The following is a 22,564-nucleotide window of genomic DNA, read 5'->3' on the forward strand; positions in this document are numbered from 1 at the left end:
ACACTTGAATGCATCAATAATTATAATCGAAACATATGATATAATATGATTCGGAAATGGACCAATTTGCATAAGTACTTTCACTTTTGGTACTTTAATATTTTCATGCCAATATTTTTACTTGAGTTACATTTTGAATGCAGAACTTTTACTTGTAACAGAGTATTCCTACACTCTGGTACTTCTCCTTTAACTAAAGTACAAGATCTGAGTACTTCTTCCACCTCTGCATCCCTATTCAATGTTATATCTTTCCCTCTGATTATTGGATGTTTATGGTATTGTATGTTCTTTATGTTAAAACCAATACAATATTTTAAATACAGGATCATTTAAACAACAAAAAACCCTAAGAGATGAAACCAGTGAAATTAGATTTTTACTTTCTTTCATCTTTAACTTGAAAAAATACACCTGGGATTCAATTACATACTTTACCAAAGTATAACCATCTATATTTTTCAAGTAAACGTTAAACTGTTAAACATTGTATGTGCTTTATTCACACGTATTACTGATATGCAAAGTGTTTTAAAATGGCTTTGGCTAAAGTTGTACAATATGTTGTAAACAGACCCTTTCCATCATTTCCTTTTTCCCCCATTTGGCCTATGTGATGAGTGAATCCAATGGAATGAGATGCAGATATCTGTAGTTAGTAGCATCTTTCTGGTGTATAAGCTGTGTAGAGTGTGGAAGGCCTTTGCTGCCCCTAAAGGAAACTAAAAGAATGCTGCTGGTGTAGGGCACCAGCTTCAGCCTATTTTATGTATTACATCAACAAGTTAACTGTCATAACCTCACTCAACCTAACACTTGTATTGCTTGAGTTCAGGATATGATATTATTTAAAATAAGACATTGTGTGTTAAATACTCTTAAAAGCAGTGATGCTCAAATATGAAAGATCAGAGAAATTTACACTAAGCAAATAAGTCATAAACCTATCCTATATAGTACGTGTTCATTGGAATTGAAAAGAACAAAGAAGTAGACAGGATGCATGAACATTCTTTATATCAAACATGTGTGGTGAAATCAAAATGAAAAACAAACTAATCCATCAAGATACAGGTATTTTTTCCTTTCTACATTGTTGTTGTATTGGCAGATTTATGAATAAAGTACTAACACTCATCTTCACCAATTTACACCACCACTGAAAAAATAATAATATACAAAATCTTGAAAATGTCACTCATCAAATCTTTTTGAAAAATAGAGAAAACATAAAAATAGAAACAAGAAATATGGACATATGAACAAAATGCCCAAATGAAGGAAAACAAGAATAGAATGTTTAAGAATAAAGCACAATAATCTTCTTTCCGCCAAGTAAAGTTAAGCGTCAGGATATCCAAGTTCACATTTTTACACATTTGGAAATTACCAAAAGTGGGCCACAGGCAAAAAAAAAAAAAAAAAAAAAGAACAATTGTTCATGCTTCACAATGCTTCAACATATAATATGTAATAGCCCTATGCATTTAAACACTTTAATCATACATCAATATTTGTGGACACTTTGAGTCTTTGTATTTACATTGAGATATTTAAAGTATACATTACAGCAAGACATTAAGACATTATTGCAAGATCATCAAGTTCATTCTACACCAACAATTAATACATTTTCATTACAATAAGGCAGCTAATGGCATTTCTAATGAAAAACACACATACCATTTATGTTAACCCTGGTAGGTAACCCTGGTAGATGCCTGCTGCACTTTCATTGACCACCATAATGGTATAAGTCAACAGGCACATTATCTTCCTCTTCTTTGATTAATGTGCTCTCATTGCCATGACCTATTATAACCATGGAGTATTCCTGGGATTCTTCTGTTTCCACTGGGACTGAATACTCAACATTTTCAAACTCCCATTCTGTATTTAAGTTACAAGCTGTGTTTGGATGTGTAACGGACCCTTGTGGTGCAGCCAGGATGTAATACTGGACATTCTCATGTTCTGGTTCTGTTTTGCGTCTTTCAGAATCTGGCAATGCAGTCATTAACGTATATCCAAGGGCTCCTGTAGGTTCACCTGGGACAAAATGCGCAACGCCCTCAGGGTTTGACTCCGTTTTGACATCATCATGAAGAGGACAATATTTTTCCTCTGTGTCCGGTTTTGGTTTTATATTTCCATAACATGGATGCCACTCCTCCTCTTTGATTTGTAAGTTTCCCTGGAGAGGACTGCCACAACCATCACCCACTTGGTTCCCATTGTTTTGGACAATCTTCCTAGGATCTCTTTGTACCTTTGTGCCATCACGAAGGATCCAATCTTTTGTTTTGTAGCCTTCGAGAAAATGGACACAATTAACACCTGAATGGTATTTCACTTGGCGCACAAAACGACCAAAGAGCTGACATTGCTTATTTTGGCTCTTCTCTAGATGACTTTGTGAAGCATCGGAAGCAAATAGAAATGGCAATTCGAAGATCTTGTTTGCTTTTACCTTACTGCATCTGTATTTGTCATAACCTCTGAGCATGGCTTGGACTTTGGTCGTTACAGCTATTGAAAACTCCCAGCTTCTTTTATGTTGGGAGCTAATATCAAAGTTATAGTCAAGGATGTCATACCAAGTGCTTGGCAAATAGTGTCCTTTATTTGTTTGTGTATATTTATTTATCTCCGACACTACAGCTTGGGTCAATAGCCTCAAGTGCAGTTTTTCTTTCTTTCCGGATTTTGTTACATCCAAATCCAAACCTATCTCCGTGCAATTGGGATAACGGATCACCTTACTGCACATTGTATTTTTCTTTTTTCTCTTGTAATGTATCTTGTTAGGATTATCACTTGTCATTGTGTCTTTTTCCTCCTTTGTTTGCAGTGCCAGCTTTCTTTTTTTAATAGCCTCCCTCCATCCAGCACCCTGAATCTGATCTTGCGGAGGCGATTTACGAATTGGAAGTTGTCTCTGAGAAGACTGAAATGGAATTTCAAAGACCTCATTAAACCAGTCAGGCCCACCTTTCTTTTGGGCTAAAGAGTAGAACAAACGTGCAGGACTTGTCCCCTGCAAGTCAATGTTAAAGTTGTGTTCAAGGATATCAACAATGATCTCAGCCTTTGTTCCACACAATGATCTGGCAAAACCAACCACTTCCAACATAATTCCGCGAGTCAGTACATTGGTGTCAAGTTTATCTCTTGCTTGGTCTTTGTCAACAAACAGGTTCAAACCTGAGTTCTTGCAAGCAGGAAAGTATTCCACTATCATCTCCTCTATTGCAGAGAAGGAAGAGGACTGAACCTTTTCAGGCTTTGGTGCTGTGCAGTTTGCATCCCCAGAGACAGCGTCCGCCATGGTATGTTTAGCTGGATGATGCATGTGACTAGGGTTAGAGTCATCCTGACAAGTCTTATGACTTCTTTCTTGAAAGCATTTGGGGCAATATTTTGTAGGATTTTGTAGGCATATCAAGCCAGGCAGTTCAAAAGGCTTATTCACAAAGTGCATTTTCATCCCATTTACTTGGTATATGTTTGTCCATAGTTGCTGTTTATAGGCCCCGCGATACAGTTCATTTTTTAAATCAAGAGGAAAATTATACTCCAATATCTCTGTGACGAAGTGCTTTTGGTCTGATATCAGTGCTGTGGCAAACGTATTCAATTCAACCATGATGCCATTGGTCAGTGATTTTGGGTCGAGATTTAGTTTTTCTCCAGATCCTACATTGAAATCAATGCCTAATGTCCTGCATCTAGAGTAAGAATATAATGGACAATGTTCAGTATGAGGTGTTGAGAGAATTTGCTGTATACGATTTTCCCGCACTTTCCACAGCTTTAAATCTAGTTCATTTTTCTGTTCAACCGCAGAACTGCCTACTTCTTGGTTTGTGATAGCAGTATGGGACGAACCAGCACTACATCCATCTGTATTAAGGTTGTTCTTTAATTTCAGTTTCCCCAATAGATGTTCTTTTCCTAGGTTCTTTGGTCCCTTGAAGGGTTTCACATAGAGTGTTAGATTCCTTTGCTCCACTGTAGCATGGATTCGGGCAACAATGCTTCTGGCAATGTCAGGATCTCCACTTTGCAAATGAAAATCGAAGTTGTGTGTAAGAATGTCAAGACAAATCTGCTCAAAAGTCCCACACAACTTTTCTGCAAAGTTTGTCACTTCAGCCACTGATCCATTTGTCAGTTTGTTGATGTCCAGTTTTTTATTTGGTTGATGATTGTTAACATTTAACTTCAGACCTATTTCCTGGCAGAAGGGATAGATATCTACACCCTTCTGTGAAAAATGTTCTGAAGTTTTAGCTTGTGAATGAGTTGGGAACCCGGGAGCAACATCACACTCTTCCATTTTCAATATGTTGCCGAGTTGAGGTTTTACATTGCCCATACCAGGGAGAATAGGAAGTACACAAATCTCATTTGAGAATTTGATCGCATCTTTAGAATTTTCCAGCATTCTCACTCGATTCATAATTTCCAATGTGAATATGTTTCGCTGGTCTTCACTCTGCAAGCCGAAATTAAAGTTGTGTTCAAGAATCTCCATGATGAAATCCTGCTTGGAAGAATTCATTGCTAAGGCAAATTTTGCAACTTCAAGCAGATGAGCGTCTCGCAAATTGTCAACCCTAATATTTTGCTTTGCACCAAATCCAACATGGAATTCAAGACCTAATTTCTTTGAGTTGTTGAATGGACCAAACTCGAATGTTGAGAGGATTTTTCTTGCACGGTTAGCACGCAACTTCCACAAGTTGTTCTCCGTTTCCATTTCTTCTTGTTTCACGTCACATTTGTTTGGTGTATTTCTTGAAGTTTGTGTTTGCACTTCAACTCCAAAACACCCTCTTTCCATTGGTTGATTAGCAAAGGGTGGGTTAAGGTTTGAGTTCTCCGTTTCCATTTCTTCTTGTTTCACGTCTGACTTGTTTGGAAACATTTTTGGAGTCTGAGATTCCTCCTCAACTCCACAATGCCCTCCTTCATTATGTTGACTGTATGTCACAAGTGGTGGAATCACATTTAAGTTATCAGTTGGTAAAGTGGATACAATGTAATTGGTGTTGAGGAAAGGCACATGAAGACAGTTTGATTCTGGTTTTCTAGGAATGTCGTAGCCGAGAGAACTTTTGGGGTTTTGTGACTGATTCTGTTTGCAAAAGTTTCCTGAATCTGTGGCTTTGTCCAAGATTAGTTGAGATGATCCCAGGGGATAAGAACAGTTTCCCTCTGTTCCCATTACTTCTTGTTCCATGTCACATTTTTTGCCAGAGTCTGAGTCTGAATCAGACTTTACTACAGGACAAGTGTGACAATGATCTCCCTCTGCTGTAGTAGTGCTATATAAATGAGTGTGATAAGAGAGTGTGTTTGTTTCCATGTCTCTTTTGCGCCTTTTGATTGCCTGTTTACTTTTTAAATCAGACTGCCTTCTTTTTGTCACTTCCTTAAACTGATATTGCGGAGCTTCCATATCAGACAGAGCTGTTTCTCTGTGTCTTTTGAAGGGATTTGTCTGGAATGAAAACGGCTCAGTTTTAAACTCTGGGCTTATTTTGGTACCAATGTTGAGAAATCTCGTTCTTTTCTTCAGCAAGTGCGATATCTTGAACAAAGCTTGATTTTTTTCTAGTTTACTTTTTAGATCAAGTTCAAAATTGTGCTCCAAAACATCCAGAACAATAGGGCTGTAGGATGCAGTGAGAATTCTGGTGAAGTGAATTAACTCTAACATTATGCCCTTTGTCAGCAAACCTGGCTCTAGACTTTGTTTTGACCCAAAATCAAGGTTCAGACCAATTTTCTCACAAAAGGGAAACAACTTGGAAAAATCATCATCTTTTTGTTTCTCTGCTGACTGTGCTTCTGAAAACTTTAATTCATCTTCATAGTCACTGTCATCACTTTGTGCCCTATCCATCACTTCCAAGAGACTTTCTGCATTAATGCAATCTTTGGATGTTGCGTGTGAACACTGCAATTCATCTTCATGTTCCCAATCATCAGTGTCATCCGTCTCCACCAGGATACTTTCAGTCTTATGCTTTGTGGATGCCATGTTCGGTTCATTGCTGCTCGAGCATTCTGGATTACATGGTGTGTCAAAGAGAGTGAAAACTTCATTTTTATCTTTAGGTTTCCCAATCAAGTTTTTAACTTTGCGCATAATTCGAGATGTAAAATCAATCCGCTGTTGATCATTTTCCAAATCAAGATTGAAATTGTTCTCTAAAATGTTTGTGAAAAAATGCCTTTTACTCTTGTTTACTGTTTTAGCAAAGTCACAGACCTCAAGTATGACTCCATTTGTCACTAAACCTATATCCAGTTTTTGATGGTTGTTGGATGCTACATTAAAATCCAATCCAATTCTATTGCTGCACTGGAAAGGTTCTGGATGTCTTGAATATTTGTCTACACACATAATGCGCCACTGCCATACTTTGTTGGCATCCATCTTTTTTCTTTTTTCTTCATACAGCAGTTGTCCTTGTTTTCCCATCTGCAGTGAATTCACCTACTGTTCTTCTTTGCCTTGTATGTTTTCTTTTCCTGTATTTAGTTAGAAAAAAGAATGAAATTATATAAAAATGAATCACACTATTTTTTAACCAAAGTATTAATTATATAATATGTATCAGACTAAAATACCAGATATCTGACACTAGATATATTAGACCCTTAGCTTCTCAAAGTACTCTGGTTACTTGTGATAGGCATTAGGCAATATCTTTGACATAATGACCATTTATTTTATTTCTTTAGATAAAAGGGATTTGCCAAGCAGCATGTTTAGTGGCTAATGTATTTTGATTCATCTTATAACTGTGCAGCTCATTTAAAATTTGAATATTTTGGACATATTGCAGATATCTTTATAGTATTTGTCATATTTTAATTTAATTTCTTCTACTATCATACATTTTTTTGACTATGAGGGGCATTTTCTTGTACAGTAAATGAATACCAACTTTTCAAAAAACACAATTCTACTTGCAGCAAATTTAGATAAGATTTAATCTTGCTACATACCTTGTAAGACATTCATCTTGAATAAAAGCTCTTCCAAGTTTTCTAGCCCACACTGAATGTCTGCTTCCTATGTGGTCATCCTCCAGACAGCAACGAGACTCTTCTGGTACAGTGCTACCATGGATGAAAAAAACATTTAAAAACATGTTTAACAGTGGTGAAGGAAGTATTCATAATTATTCCTTTGGTAAAAGTTGTACAATTACAATGTGGAAACACTCTGTTACAAGTTGGAACCCTGAATTCAAAATGTAAAGAACTAAAGTATAGGCAACAACATATACTCAAAAGTACTCCAAGTTACAGTACTTATTAAAATCAAAACATTATAATACTGGATAAAAATAAGTGATTCATTAGCATGAATTCATTAGCATGAATCCATCAGCGATCGGTCATCGGTCTACTAATGTTAGAAGGAACAACAAAAAAATCTTGCATGTAGGCAGAGGTGGAAGAAGTACTCAGATCTTGTTCCTAAGTAAAAGTAGAAATACCAAAGTGTAAGAATACTTCTACAAGTCAAAGTCCTGTATTGCAAAATGTTACTCAAGTAAAAGAATAACACGTGTTGGCATCTAAATATACTTAAAGTATCAAAAGTAAAAACACTCATTATGCAGATTGGCCAACTTCACACTCCTAATCGTTTTGATTATAATTATTGATGCGTTTATCAAGCTGGTTAAGGTGGCACTAATTGTTCTTCAAATCTTTATTCTTCAACTTATTTCGACCAATGTTTGCCGTTTAACTCCTTCAGCATACTTTCAGCTACAGAAACCATTCAAATATTAAAATGTTCAGCTCCTTCAGGACATGACTGCTATGACTTCAGGGCTCGACAGTAACGGTTGCCAGGTTGCCATTGGCAACCATTCAGAACAAATGTCAACCACTTCTTGGCCTTTGGTTGCCATCAGTGGCAACCAGTTTTTAACATAAAGAAATAAGGACAGCAAACTGCAAAATGTGCACCCCAAAATATATAAATGTTAATTATTTGTTGTATTAAGAGTGATATTTAATTATTTTTGTGACCAGTCGGAACCTGATACTAAAGTTGCACGTGCATTGGTGTGATTACGGAGCCAGAAAGCGATGCACGTTTACTCGCGTGCGCGGTGCGCCGTGGGTGTTTCTCAATCGCGAGTAAAGCTGCTTCAGAGCCACTATTTCAAGCATACTACGTCATCGAGTGCCGCCGAAGTACTGTTCCAATCTCCAGCATACTTGGAAATCTACCGAGCCCGGCGTACTCCGTTTGGAGAAATATCGAGGCTGCACATGAGTAGACTCCGCGGTCTTAAAATCCCCACAATGCTTTGCGCACGGACCAGTTTCCCCAAATCTGTGGCGGAAGATGTAAGGCGGGGCCTCTCATATGACGCACACCTGCACACTTGCTAGCGTGTTCCACACTTCGTTTTTCCGAATGCCAGGAAGTATTCTTAACTCGCTTCTGAAGCAAGATGCTCGGCAGACATGTGCTACCAAGCAAGCGTACTCGCGATTGAGAAACACCCCGTGTGTTTTTTTTACAAAAAATGGCGAAGCAAATTAAGTAGTTTGACTGGGGGGTAAAAAGTTCGGCCAACCCGTCAACATCTCAAACGAATGTTCAAAGTGATTCAACTGATAAAGCGCAAGGTGAACCCGAACGAAAAGCAAAGAGGAAACGGGAAAAGTCTTGGGAGGCGAAACATTCTGCTCCGTTGTCCATTCACTTCCGGTAAAAGTTCCTTCAAAATAAGAGTCTCGATCTTATACTACCAAAATTAAAGTGCAAAACGAAACTTTACAATAATAATAATAATACATGAGACTTGTATAGCGCTTTTCAAGAAACTCAAAGACGCTTTGACAGAGAATACAAAAAAATACAAAAAAAAAAAATACGAAAAGAGATAAGCAAAACAGAAAATAGGGGGGGGGGGGGGGGGTGGTCAGTGGTTGAATGCAGTGTTGAACAGGTGGGTTTTGAGTGATGTTTTGAATGCTGTGAGGGAGGAAGAATCTCTGATGGATTGTGGTTGTGAGTACCAGAGGGTGGGTGCAGCAACGGAGAAGGCTCTGCCGCCCCAGGACTTGAGGTTGGTCCGGGTGGGGAGGGACAGGAGGTTGGCACTAGCAGAGCGGAGGGAGCGAGTGGGAGTGTGTCTGTGGAGGAGGTCAGTTAAGTAGGATGGGGCCAGGTTATGGAGGGCTTTGTATGTCATTAGGAGGATTTTGTACTGAATTATCTGGGGGATGGGGAGCCAGTGGAGCTTGATGAGGACGGGGGTGATGTGTTCACGGATTTGGGTGTGGGTGAGTAGACGGTACAATAGGAAAATATTGGCATAAAAATATAATAACTTCTATAAAAAGGTAACACATTTTAAATATAGTTAGACATTAAAAGGTAATTTACAGCATTAATAATTAATATCTAATTCTTAACTGTGAATGGTTTTAATTTATTTAACATTAGAAATGTATTAGTCCGGCCAATCCAAGACTTCAATGCTGAAGGGCCAATGGATCTATGGTGGGGGTCAGCACAAAGGTCAGGAAAACCCACATTTGAAAGGGAGACGACCAAGAAACTAGTGACTTGCTCAATTCATTTGTGGATCTGTGAAGAACATGACAGCAGCTGCACAACTGGTATTTTGTATACCAGCAGTTGAGGGTGGACAAGTTTACTACCACTTAAGTTTCAAATAATTGTGTTAATTACTTATTGTAAAGCATTTAAACCTTCTTTTGTGTCACATGTTCATTATTAAGTTGATGTATAACTGTATAGTATCTTAATTATTTAAAATATAAGGTGACTAAAAATGGCAACCGTATTTTCAGTTTTGGCAACCAAAAGCTGATGCCTGGTTGCCAGGCTGGCAACCACTTTTAAAAGTTAGCGTTGAGCCCTGGACTTGTAACCTAATAGGAGGAACCTTCAAATCCTCTTTTACCTACACCATGCGCAAAATGCTACTGCTTCCACATACTTTCAGCTAGAGACTTCGTTCCAACTTTAAAACGGTCACAAGACATTCAGCTATTAAACTTATTCTTCAGATTTTTGATATTTTGTACACTTTTTGAGATATTCAACTTAGTTTGGAGCTTGGTAAAGAGGCCTTCTTCAGATTTTAACATTAGTGTGTATTGCGCAGCTCGTTAAGGGTTACGGTACGTCTACACAGCAGCGTTAAAAAAATCTTGGAGGTGGGCGTATCTGAAGCTTGAGGATATTTTGCGAGCAACCAATCACATGAATCTCCCGCCCACGACATACGAAGCAAAAAAGCCCGAAGTAAACTGGATATAAACTCCCCAAAACAGGCGAAAACCTACCACTGTCTCTGCCACCTCCCTCCATGCCTGGCTCCTCCGGTTTGTATCCCGGTAGGTCTGGTCATAAAGCACCGGGTGATTGATTCGCTACCGCTAATTTCTCCTCCATTTTTTGGAATATGAGGAAATGACCTGCGGTATGTCTCTCCCAGCATACACGCCGTTTGATTGGCTAGAGCTTGAACTGCCAGATTTGCGTACACGGGATTTGATTGGCTGCCGCTTCCACCTCAGCTTCAAAAGTTGAACATTGTTCAACTTTGAATCTTGAAAATCCTGAAAATCTCCGCTCGCCTGCCCACAATGCATTTCGGCGAAAAGTGAGGGAAAGTGACGTCACCCCATTCAAAGTGAATGGGCAGAAGCGTTTCAAGATTTTTTTAAAGCTGCTGTGTAGACGTTCCGTTAGAGTGCGTGGTGTCACAGCTAGAGTGGAGGAGAGCTTGAAATTCGCCTTCAACCTTTTTCTTCAACCTGCCATAACTCCCAAACCCTACACTCCTTGGACATAATTGTTCATGAAAAACCTCTCTTACGTTAAAACAATAAATACAAAATTAAGAAAAAAAATGTGAACAAAATAAATTCAGCCTCATCTTTCATGACAGCACCAGCTGCACACCTTTAGTTAATCTGCCAAAAAAGCCACATTATTAACCCGAAAGTACACAAAAAGCAGACTGAGACACTCCTCAGGGTCCTGACATTCTCCACGCGTTGACATCTTACCGATAGCTGCTACGGTTTTCAACAAAAGTTAGAAATGTAAGAGGTTTATTTCTCATTCAGAACAATGGAAAGGCTCTCCTTTTACTGATCTGCACATCACCATGGTAACCTCTGATCTCTGGGCTCACACACAAGTGTTTGATAACGTCGTCACCTCAAACACAAACACACGGGGTGTTTCTCAATCGCGAGTAAAGCTGCTTCAGAGCCACTATTTCAAGCATACCACGTCATCGAGTGCCGCCGAAGTACTGTTCCAATCTCCAGCATACTTGGAAATCTACCGAGCTCGGCGTACTCCGTTTGGAGAAATATCGAGGCTGCACATGAGTAGACTCCGCGGTTTTAAAATCCCCACAATGCTTTGCGCACGGACCAATTTCCCCAAATCTGTGGCGGAAGATGTAAGGCGGGGCCTCTCATATGACGCACACCTGCACACTTGCTAGTGTGTTCCACTCTTCGTTTTCCGAATGCCAGGAAGTATTCTTGACTCGCTTCTGAAGCAAGATGCTCGGCAGACATGTGCTACCAAGCAAGCGTACTCGCGATTGAGAAACACCCACAGACTGGAGTTTAACAGACTGTCTCAGCCTAGGGCTGCTCGATTATGGCAAAAATCATAATCACGATTATCTTTGGTCAATATTTATATCACAATTATTAAAAACGATTATCCATTGACTTTGAAAACATCTATTTATTGAACTTTTGAAAAAAAATGTGGACAGTATGTTTTTAACAGTTGATTACCCTGAACTTTAAGTATAATTCAACTGAAAAACCAATACAAAAATGAATTAAATAAAGAGTACATTTAAATAAATATAAAAATAATAAACACCAATAAAGAAGATCAACAAATATTTGAGCGCACTTCCACAACCTACTAAACATATATAAATATGATAACTAATGTCACTCACAACCTGTAATGTTTAATTATACTGCTACACGCAGTACTCTTATTTTGGTAACCCCTTATCCGGAAACCGGAAGTAGCGAGCTACGAGGTTCCGGCTTGACGAGGTTAGTAAAAGTATACTGTACGCTAGAGCTGACCGGAGAATAAAGACACGGCAACTTAAGGTCCTGACACACCAAACTGACACCAAAGAACACGTCCTGACGGACCTGACTGTTGTGTCGCCTCACGTCTCCTGCGTCTTGGCCAAAAAGTCGCACAGGAACACACTGCAAAGACTTCAGCCGACAGCCAAGTAGCACATACGCACTGCGCATGCGTGAGTGGCAATAACTCTCCTTACCAGCAGGCGGCGGTAGTGTGTATTCGTCATTCAAAAGAAGCAACCGGAAGACAGACTTTGTGATATAGACAAACAACAAATAGCGTGTGAGTTCCATTTTCACTCTCGTCCATCACAGACTGTTTCACAGACTGTTTCACATAGCGACTTATAATCGAAAACATGTTTATTGCGGTACTGGCGGTATCAGCCCTTGAAAAATAATAGCCGTCTGTGTGTGCCTTCTTAATCGTTTGTTTGCGTACCTCACTTCCGTTTCGCTTCTCATGCACTGATTCGCTAAGCTGAACAGCCAATCAGAGTGATTTATTTTGCCGACAGCCTCCGCTCCCGAATCAACATTTCCAATTGGGAGCGGAAGGTGTCGGCATGGCCGAAAAGACACGACGGTGCGGGACACACCAATCTGAGTAGGGCGACAGGACGCTCATCGACGGCCAGACATCTATCGACGGCCAGACATCTATCGACGGCGAAATCGGCTTTGTGTATCAGGGCCTTAAAGCTTCTCTTTTAACGTGTTTATATGGATTTATTAAACAGACTGCAAGTCACAACACAACCTGGTCGAGAGGGCTTTTAGGGAGGGACGAAAGCGCACAAGCGGGCAGGATGTATAACACAATACAAATTGAGAGCATCATTGCGAAAGGGAATGCAGCAAAATAATAGTTTTATTTCGATTACGTTGTTTTCGTAATCGTTGCAAGCCAAAATCGTAATTGAGATTAAAATACGATTAATTGCACAGCCCAATCTCAGCCTATTCTTTTCTGTCTGATGGAGACTTCATACTGACTTCAACATGTTCCACATATTTTATACATTATTGGTGATGTATGGTTTTAGTTCAAAAGTTTGCAGTTAAAATATTCTGCTGCTTTTCAAAGCGTTTTTACTTTCTTCTCTCTAAATACTCATTCATTCACTACTACTTACATTTACTATCTAACTCCTTCAGCCTACTTTCAGCTGCAGAAACCATTCAACTATTACATTATTCAGCTATTTCAGGACATTGAAACTATACATTTTGTTGTTTATACCTTTTTTATTAAATATTAAGCTTCTTCACTATTTTTCCTACTCTTCCAGTTTAACATTTCACTTTCAAGTTTTCAACAAAGTCATAGAGAGGCGAAGTCCGCCCATCTACTTCCGACCCATGGGACCTTATTTCGGAAAAATTATGTATTGAAGTCAATGGGGAGAGAAATATTATCTTTCGATCCCGTTTGAATTGTGCCACAAATTACACATATGATGGTTGTCAATCTTAAAAAATAATTTCCATGTAAAAAAAGTCACAGTTTGTCGTAAAACTGTTGAAATATAAGACTATGAAAAATATGCAACTAGAAAGACTACAAATCCCAGAATCCCGGTCCCGCATGCTGGCTCTTAAAGCACGGACGTGTAATTCGTGGCATACCTGCCAACCCTACCGATTTGGGCGGTAGTCTACCACTTTTGACATGTTTCTACCGCCTACCGATTTAGCTGGCTTTTCCTACCGAATTTCATTCTTCCCAAATTATAAAAAATAAAAATGACACTCCATAGACACTGGACTCGACTTTTAGCGGAAACCGATTGCAGCGTGTCTGTGATCCCATCATACAAACAGTCCTCTGTGTTTCTGAAAGAGAAACAATGTGCAGAGGAAGGGCAGCATTACCCCCGGGACTGCGGTCAAGCCAGCCTCCACTTCGGAAAACACAGTCAAGCCAGCCTACCGCAGTCCCCCGGGACTGATAATAATCAGTCATCACTCCCAAATGAGTTTAGGGGAACAGAGACGAGGCATTTGAGTCCTGCAGGGTTTCCCCGTTAATATCAATGTCTCGAAAACACATGTTGGCGACTGAAAGACATCCAGTGTTTGGTATTTTCCGGAAGCATCCTACAGTGTCTCAACTGAAAGAGGACCACAAACACAAATAAAAATATAATACAATTTTGAGATATTTATCTCCCATTCTTTCCCTTTTTCTGACATTTTCAACACCAAACATGTCGTTAATGTCTCTGTTTAGTGAACTACAGCAATCTGAAAGCTTGTACATTATTTATATCACACTGCAAAAACATGCAGGAAATGACTTTTAATGCAGTATTTTCTGATTTATGGCGCAAAGATATATCGCTCTGTGCAAACCTTTGATGTCAACAACATGAAACAAGAATATGAACCTGGCTTTATCCAATGTTCACACAAGAGTTCTGGCTTTCCTACATCCTTAAACATCCTTTATACATTGTCTCAACTGAAAGAGGACCAGAAAGACAAAAAATATAATAAAATGTGGAGACTTTGGGATAAATTATCTCCCATTCTTTTACTTCTGGACATTTTACAGACCAAACATGTCGTTGATGTCACCTTTTACCAAACTACCACTTTTTCTGAAAAATGCATAAAATGATGCAATATATGTTAAATACATGGTTTATACATGTGATTACTGGGGTTCCATTTCTTCTGATTACCTAGTTTGGGCGTGCACATTTGCCCCAAACCTACCTCTTTTGGATTTGGAAAGGTTGGCATGTATGTCGTGGCACAATTCAAACGGGATCCAAGAGCCGGCCCGGCTAAAATAACTGGATGGCCTACCTGCCTGTCAGGCTTCCATCTGTGCACAAACTTATCTCGTGCACGTTCGTGTGTGTTGGAGGAGGGGCTCTGTAAGGAATTAGCAGATTTCTTCCGGCTGTGTTTTTTCAAATTCTAGCGCACTCGAGTCGCCCTGCTGAAAAAAACAGCTATAGACCAGCTTAAGATGGTTGCTGGTTTTAGCTGGTTTTAGCTGGTTTTAGCTGGTTTTAGCTGGTGTTAGGCTGGTTTAGTTGGTTTACCAGGCTGGACAAGCTGTTCTGGCTGGTTCAAGACCAGCCTGGTCAGCTAAACCAGCATAGACCAGCATGGATGTAATGCTGGTCTATGCTGGTTTTAGCTGGTAGTTAAGCTGGATGCTGGTGAAGCTGGTATTTATGCTGGTCTACCAGCAGTCTTGCTGGCTAAACTGAAACAGACACAGACAGACAGAGAGGGCGGGGGACGGCGAGACGGCAGTGGTTGAAACAAAGCGGTATGTTTTGACTGGCACTAACGGCACAACGGTCAAGGAGTGAAGAAGATCAGTTGAGCGTTTCTGTGACTCCGCCCAGCGGCTGCTCTTCTGAGAGGCACCGCTCTGACAGCTCTGTCTACTGGGAAACGCGCTAAAAGTCCTTCTGGAGGTAAGCAACACTACACAATTTCACCAAGTCTGAGAGTAAAAGCTTTCTCGAAGGTTCGTTTTGCTTTCTTACAACGTTACGTTAATGTTAACTTAATCTTACGTTTGCTAGGAGGCTAGCTATCTTAGCTAACAACAGTTAGCAGCTAACGTTTTCTGCAGTTTGTCTTTCCTCTGAAAAAGGTGATGTAGTTATTTAAGGGTAAGTTAACTTAACGTTATCTTACAAGTTGAGAGTTACGTTTTGTTTAAAATCGTCAATGTAATGCCATTAGAGGTTTTGTGTTGAACATGAAGTTAGCTAACTGTAGCTCTCTACCAAAGGTTAGCATGTTAAGCTGTACTTTGTGTGGCAGCTCGCTTAATACAAAGAGGGTTTTTGTGCTTCATTGTAAACTTGTCTTACAAATGTGTGTTAATCTACCTGAAATTGTAGGGACAGTTTTTTTCTACTCAATGATACAGACCATTGTTGAGGAGATGCAAAACATACTGTAAATGAGTTGGGTCTGACATACTTTGAGTAATGTTACTTTGCTGCTAAAAAATGAAACATTATCAGAAGAGGATATCACCAAAGTGTGTGATTCTGTCAGGGGATTTGATCTGTTCTCTGCATGTCGTACAGGGCCTATGTACACACTGCTCTGGTATTAATTAAAAATATAATTGTAAAATGTAAGTCTCCCACTCTTGTCATCGTTCAGGCTTTGCATTTGAACTCCTATGACTGGTTGCGGACTTGAAGGGAATGACTTCCTGGCCTTCCTGACATCCAGGAAAATGGTGAGATTCTAATCCATTTCAATGCCAAAAGCAAGTTATTGTTTTAAACTTTTTTAATATGATTTTTTGGGGAATTTCAGTTTTATTGGACAGTAGAGATCTAATGGAAACAGTGGAGAGGGAGGAGATGATATGCAGCAAAAGGCCGAGCCGGATGGTTGCTGCTCCATGTGGAACGTGTTCTATCAGGTAAAGCACTTTGGTACCCAGTTATTTATGGTATTGAGTTTGAATTTAGCCTTTGGAAGGTATTTTCCAACAGTGCATTGTAAAGACTGAAAAAACAGGCTCAAGTTAAAGCTTGACATGATTTGGTCTTTTACTTAAAGGTGGGGTAGGTAATTTTGGAGAAACCAGCTCGAGTGCGCTAGAATTTGAAAATACACAACCGGAAAAAATCTGCCACTTCCTTACAGAGCCCCTTCTCCAACACACACGAGCGCGCACATGACCAATGAGGGCACGAGATAAGTTTGTGCACAGATGGAAGGCTGACAGGCAGGTAGGCCATCCAGTTACTTTAGCCGGGCCGGCTAAAATGATTGGTCGTGCTTTTTACAGTACTACGGCTTCCACAGATTACATTTTTTTATGGATTTTTTGTCAAAGCACTTAAGATATTCATTGCTATCGGGATGTTAAGAGCATTCCATGGAATATAACAAAAAGTGTATCTCGAGCCGGTTTCTCAAACTTACCTACCCCACCTTTAAGAGGATGTTTGTACTCCTGTCTTCTTTTATTTCATTATCTTTCTTTCAGGTGTAACATCTACCAATGGTTGTACATAGACCTCCTCCACCTCTTTGCTGTCCTACTAGTCAACCCTCCTGAGCCTTTCCTAAATAGTGGTAAGTTGTTTTACAGTTCAGTGTACGTTAATTTAGCAACTTAATGCTTTACTGCTGTTCAATAAACCCTATATATATATATATTAGAGATGGCAAATCCGGATCCTTTTACGGACTCAGGGTCTTCTGAGTCAGTCATTGAAGAGATCCGGATCATGCGAGTCATTTGAGTCATACGAGTCAGCATCACCAAGACCGTAGAAATCCTATCGGTGAAACCGAAAAGTTGATGCATTTCACGAGCATATTATTATTCCATATATTTTGAATATATATATATATATATATATATATATATAATATCTGCATGTATATTTTCTATTTCGACATGTATATTTTATATTTTATTTTACTTTCTATTCTTGTATATTTTGTAGTTTTGTTTTATTGTAAAATGCCTTTTATGCTGCTGTAACAACAACAATTTCCCAATTTGGGATCAATAAAGTACTATCTATCTATCTATCTATTAAACTGACATTATATTAACCTCCGCTACACAGTGTATTTTGCTTTAATAAAAAATGTTGATCACAAAAAAAAGGGTTATTTTGCGATTTGGCAAATCTGAGTCTGCTGTTGACTCGTGCCTGAGGACGAGTCTGCTGGATCTCTGGATCTGCTGCTATATACGGCTCCGAGTCCGCACGAGTCTGCTCTGCTGTGTGTTGCACAGTGAGTCAGGATTTGCGAATCTGAGTCTGCTGTTGACTCGTGCATGACGACGAGTCTGCTGGATCTCTGGATCTGCTGCTATTATGGTTACGGCTCCGAGTCCGCACGAGTCTGCTCTGCTGTGTGTTGCAGCGAGTCAGGATTTGCGAATCTGCGAATCTGCGAGTCTGCTGTTGACTCGTGCATAATATAGCGTGGGAGCCGGGTGCTGGAGGAGGGGCTATGCTCGTGTACATGACGAGTATGGATTGCTGGATCTGCTATGCTATTACGGTTAGGAGCCGTCGGCTCCTCTGAGTCCCCACGAGTCTGCAGGAAGTTTCACTGATCCGCGTCCCCTCCCCTGAGCCAAACGATAACTTCTGGCAGGCAGCTATCCTGTATACTTGCTAAAGGGTAGGCAGATGGACTGGGGTACGTTGTAATGTGATTTTACATGTTATAAAGAGAGTAGCGAGTGACGCAATTTATAGTTTTAATTTGTACGTCACACCAAGTGTGGGACTCAAGGACTCGGGTTAATGGAGAGGGGAGACTCGTCACGACCAGCTCATTTCTAGGATCCGGGTTAATGATCCGGATGAATCAGGACTCGCCCATCTCTAATATATATATACATCCATCAGCAATCAATAAAACAAATCATCCAACACAAAATAGAATAAATCTATTTATTTGTATACAACAGCATCTATTGGGACTGCGCATTGATGTCATCAAGAGCCATTGAGTCTACCTTTTGTAGTCGGCCTCTCAGAATGTTTATAATTTCTTTGTCTCTTAACATTCCTATAATAATTTGTTTTTTTATTGTTGGTATTGTTTTGTTCTTTATTTTTGTTGGGAGAATCACTTTGCAATTGTGTAAGTGCTATATAAATAGTTATACTAATATTATTGTTGTTACCATCATTACAAATGTTTTCTTTGTTTTCTTTATTCATCGCTGCAGAAAGGATCATGCCAGCCCACATCAAACACCTGATCAAGAACTTGAGAATCTTCAGGCGGGAAAGATGAAAACACCTGTTCAAAGTTCCAGTTTCCTGTACATGGAACCATGCCTGTCCTCTGTTCCACATGTCTTCAGTCAGTTCTGGACCCCATGACTCAGACACTAGTTCTACCAAGGCTCATTAGAGGTAAGCAGTGGTAGGAGAGTGGAGTTATCTTTGTATTTAGGCTGCAAGTCGACAAGAATAGATTACAAATCGCTTAAAAAATTGTTCAGACAAGAGGCACCATGTGTTACGCAGGTGTGGCGCTGATATAGTCTATATAATATGTGGTTGAACTTTAAAATTAAATTATTTCCGGTGCAGAGACAAACACTCGAGGTGGATGTATAAAGTACATACTGGTGTTAATAAAATATAGCGTATATCCCTCAATTTATCGACAATAAGATTGACAATACATACTTCCGGGTGTAAAGTAATATATCTATCATACTGTAGCAGGGTGTCTGCGGGGTCTCAAAAAGTATTAAAAGTTGATGAATCAATTTAGCGAATATTAAGGCTATTAAAAAGTATTAAAAAGTATTAAACGGCATTTTCCAAGGTATTACATTTTGTAGCTTGTTTTCAATAAGTATATAAATTGTCCAAAGAGGTATTCTACAGTTTGCCTGAATGTAATCATTGCGTAGGTGTGTAGTGTGATTCTGTGTAGTTTATTTATGGCATCCCGTTGGATTTGACGTCATCTGAACAGGACATCGCGCTCACTGCTTGATAGCGCGCAAATTTCCGTTTACGCCGGTTGTTAAACAACATCGTTATGGGGAAATGCAAGTTTGCGTCCAAATGGTTGGAAGATAAGGAGGAAGGACAATCAATACTGTATATAGTAAATGTGAGGTAAAGTGTGTCGCCAAGGTAACCGATTAAAACTCCAAGTGGCGATGAGGTCTTAAAATGTATGGAAAGGGTCTTAAAAAAGGTCTTAAAAGGTATTACATTTGACTTCAGGATTCCTGCATATACCTTGTGTAGATCCTACACATCCACTGCATTAAAGCAGCAGAAGGAGCAAACGCTTGCCTCGGGGAGGGAGAAAGAAAGCCACAGCGGAGAATAAACAGAAGGGTAACCATGGTAACCAAGTCTTCTTCGCTGCTTTTGTGTCAGACTACAGCGCCACTTACAGGCCTGGCATATGTACTACAGCGTCTCCAGCGCTTTCGAGCGGGAATGGCCGGCCGTGGCCCAACCCCACATTCCCCTGATAGGTGGAGAGTTGGCCCAATAGCCGTAGCGCCACTTTCCTGACGTCAGTAAAGTGTTCAAATCTGGATCAGTTTTTATCAGATCCGTTGCAGCCCCTTTTTTTTAGATTTGGGTATGGAGGAAAATAGAGAGGGTTGTGTTTTCTGACACTTGGTGAGTTCCCTGGAACACCGGGGACACATATTCATGTATAAAAGACGTACAAAAGTGCATTTTGCATGATAGGTCCCCTTTAAGTAATCATAACACAAAGCTAAAAGTTAATCTGTTTTTCCTTTCTCTTTTCAAGAGTGCTTCAGAGGATGGCTGAATTCACAAAACGTGGAGAAAACCGAGAGGGAAAAGTTGGCCGGTTACTACATTTCACAAAAAATACAGGACCTTGTGAAAAGCGGAAAGAAACAGTTGAAGGAAACTGCTTAAAAATATGAAGTAATGGGTGTTTTGAAAATGTTTTCAAATTTGTGTTAATGTTCATTGTGTGTTATAAATTATTTTCCTGCTTCTAATCATTTGATGTATGAGTATTTATTTACAGACAATACATTCTATACATTCTGGTACCTTTCTGGTAAGGTAGGTGCTCTGATCTGAAATGATAGATTGAGCTACTGCAATTGGGTGAGAGTGTTTCATCATCATATATGACCAGCTTAACCATCAAGTAATCCCAGCTAAAGTTCTACTCAAGATCATACAAGTCTGACCAGCTAATGGTGACCAGGTAGAACACTGTGACCACCAGCTAAACCAGCTATCCTGACCAGCTAATGGTGACCAGCCACTAGACCACTGTGACCACCAGCTTTTACCAGCTAAACCAGCTATCCCAACCAGCTAATGGTGACCAGCTAGACCACTGTGACCACCAGCTTTTACCAGCTAAACCAGCTATCCTGACCAGCTAATGGTGACCAGCTACTAGACCACTGTGACCACCAGTTTTACCAGCTAATGGTGACCAGCTAGACCACTGTGACCACCAGCTTTTACCAGCTAAACCAGCTATCCCGACCAGCTAATGGTGACCAGCTAGACCACTGTGACCAAACCAGCTATCCTGACCAGCTAGACCACTGTGACCACTAGCTTTTACCAGCTAAACCAGCTATCCCGACCAGCTAATGGTGACCAGCTAGACCACTGTGACCAAAGCAGCTATCCTGACCAGCTAAAGTGTCCAAAACCCCTCTTAACCAGCAAACTAATCCAGCCTAATATTGACTGGCTGGTCAGGCTGGTTGCCTGACCAGCCTGACCAGCCTTGTTGGTCTTAGCTGGTGTTTTCAGCAGGGTGGTTTCTCCAAAATTACCTACCCCACCTTTAATTTACTGCTGGCCAGCAACTTAATTTAATCCTGGTGCAACTAAAGTCCTATTTAAGTTTGTATCATTAATCTACATCTGCAAATTTAATGAAGGTATTACACAAATGCTGTGGAGCAAAAGTACACTATTTACCTCTGAATTGTACTGGAGTAGAAGTACTTCAATTCAGTACTTTAGTTTAGAACTTAGTTTCTTACCACCACTGCATATAGGTTTACTGTAATGGTGATAGCTATGAAGCTTTTTGTCATCACAATGCCAACCTTTGACGTTACAAAAAACCTACTTCTGTACAGCGATAAAGCAGATACAACTTAAATAGGTTCGACTAAGAACACGCGACTCACATTTTCGACTTTCATTGTTTATATGATCTCATACACGATAAAATCTCAACCAAATTGTGGCCAACACGTCAGACTAGAGGAAGAAAGTTCCAGCCACCATGCTTTCATTGTGACGACGTTAATCACAACCGAACCGCCATGATCGAATAACAACGAAACAAATAGTTGTACACGTACCAAAGGTAGGCTGAACACTTTCGGAGACTTTATCCTTCCTTGTTAACATCTCGTAAATTGTCCCAAAAGATGTCTTCTTATATGAAATCCAGCCAAAAACCTCTTAAATGTAGAAGTCGATGCACAGCTTTCACAGGAAGCGAAGAACGAAGATCTGAGCGGAAATTTCAAAATAAAAGTGTCACCATCAGCGATCAAAACGGGATTTGTCAATGTGCACAATTAAATGATTACATATTAACAATCAATGTAATACATTCGTTATTTCTGGTTTTCCCCACACATTCTTTGATCTTGCAGCACTTTTATATGATTTAAATTATGACATTTCTATGTAAGTTTAAGTAACTCATTTCCGGTGGTAATACTACTGCCCTTTTAAATGTCACAATCTTAAATTCTTTGAACAATAATTCAAGGGTATTCAATAATAATTCAAAGAGGTCCAGATACTCAAATGTACTACCAGCAAAGGTCAGAACCTCATATTGTAGAAGTAGCGTCCTACTATGGTCTAACTCTAAATCTTTCTTTATTCTTACTTCCTAATATGGCTGCTCATTG

General features: G+C 39.7%; 1 protein-coding gene across 1 annotated transcript; it reads right to left on the bottom strand.

Moving 5' to 3' along the window:
* Positions 1–1,000: 1,000 nt before the first annotated feature.
* LOC117492470 lies at positions 1,001–22,145 on the bottom strand. The gene is made up of 3 exons (XM_034142741.1): positions 22,001–22,145; positions 7,024–7,137; positions 1,001–6,543 (listed from the first exon to the last, which is right to left on the bottom strand). The coding sequence occupies exon 3, from the start codon at positions 6,491–6,493 to the stop codon at positions 1,733–1,735; it is 4,761 nt and encodes a 1,586-aa protein (XP_033998632.1). The 5' UTR covers positions 6,494–6,543; positions 7,024–7,137; positions 22,001–22,145; the 3' UTR covers positions 1,001–1,732.
* Positions 22,146–22,564: the final 419 nt, after the last annotated feature.

The sequence above is a fragment of the Trematomus bernacchii genome, unplaced genomic scaffold (assembly GCF_902827165.1).
Source record: "Trematomus bernacchii unplaced genomic scaffold, fTreBer1.1, whole genome shotgun sequence".
In the NCBI taxonomy this organism is placed as follows: Eukaryota; Metazoa; Chordata; class Actinopteri; order Perciformes; family Nototheniidae; genus Trematomus; species Trematomus bernacchii.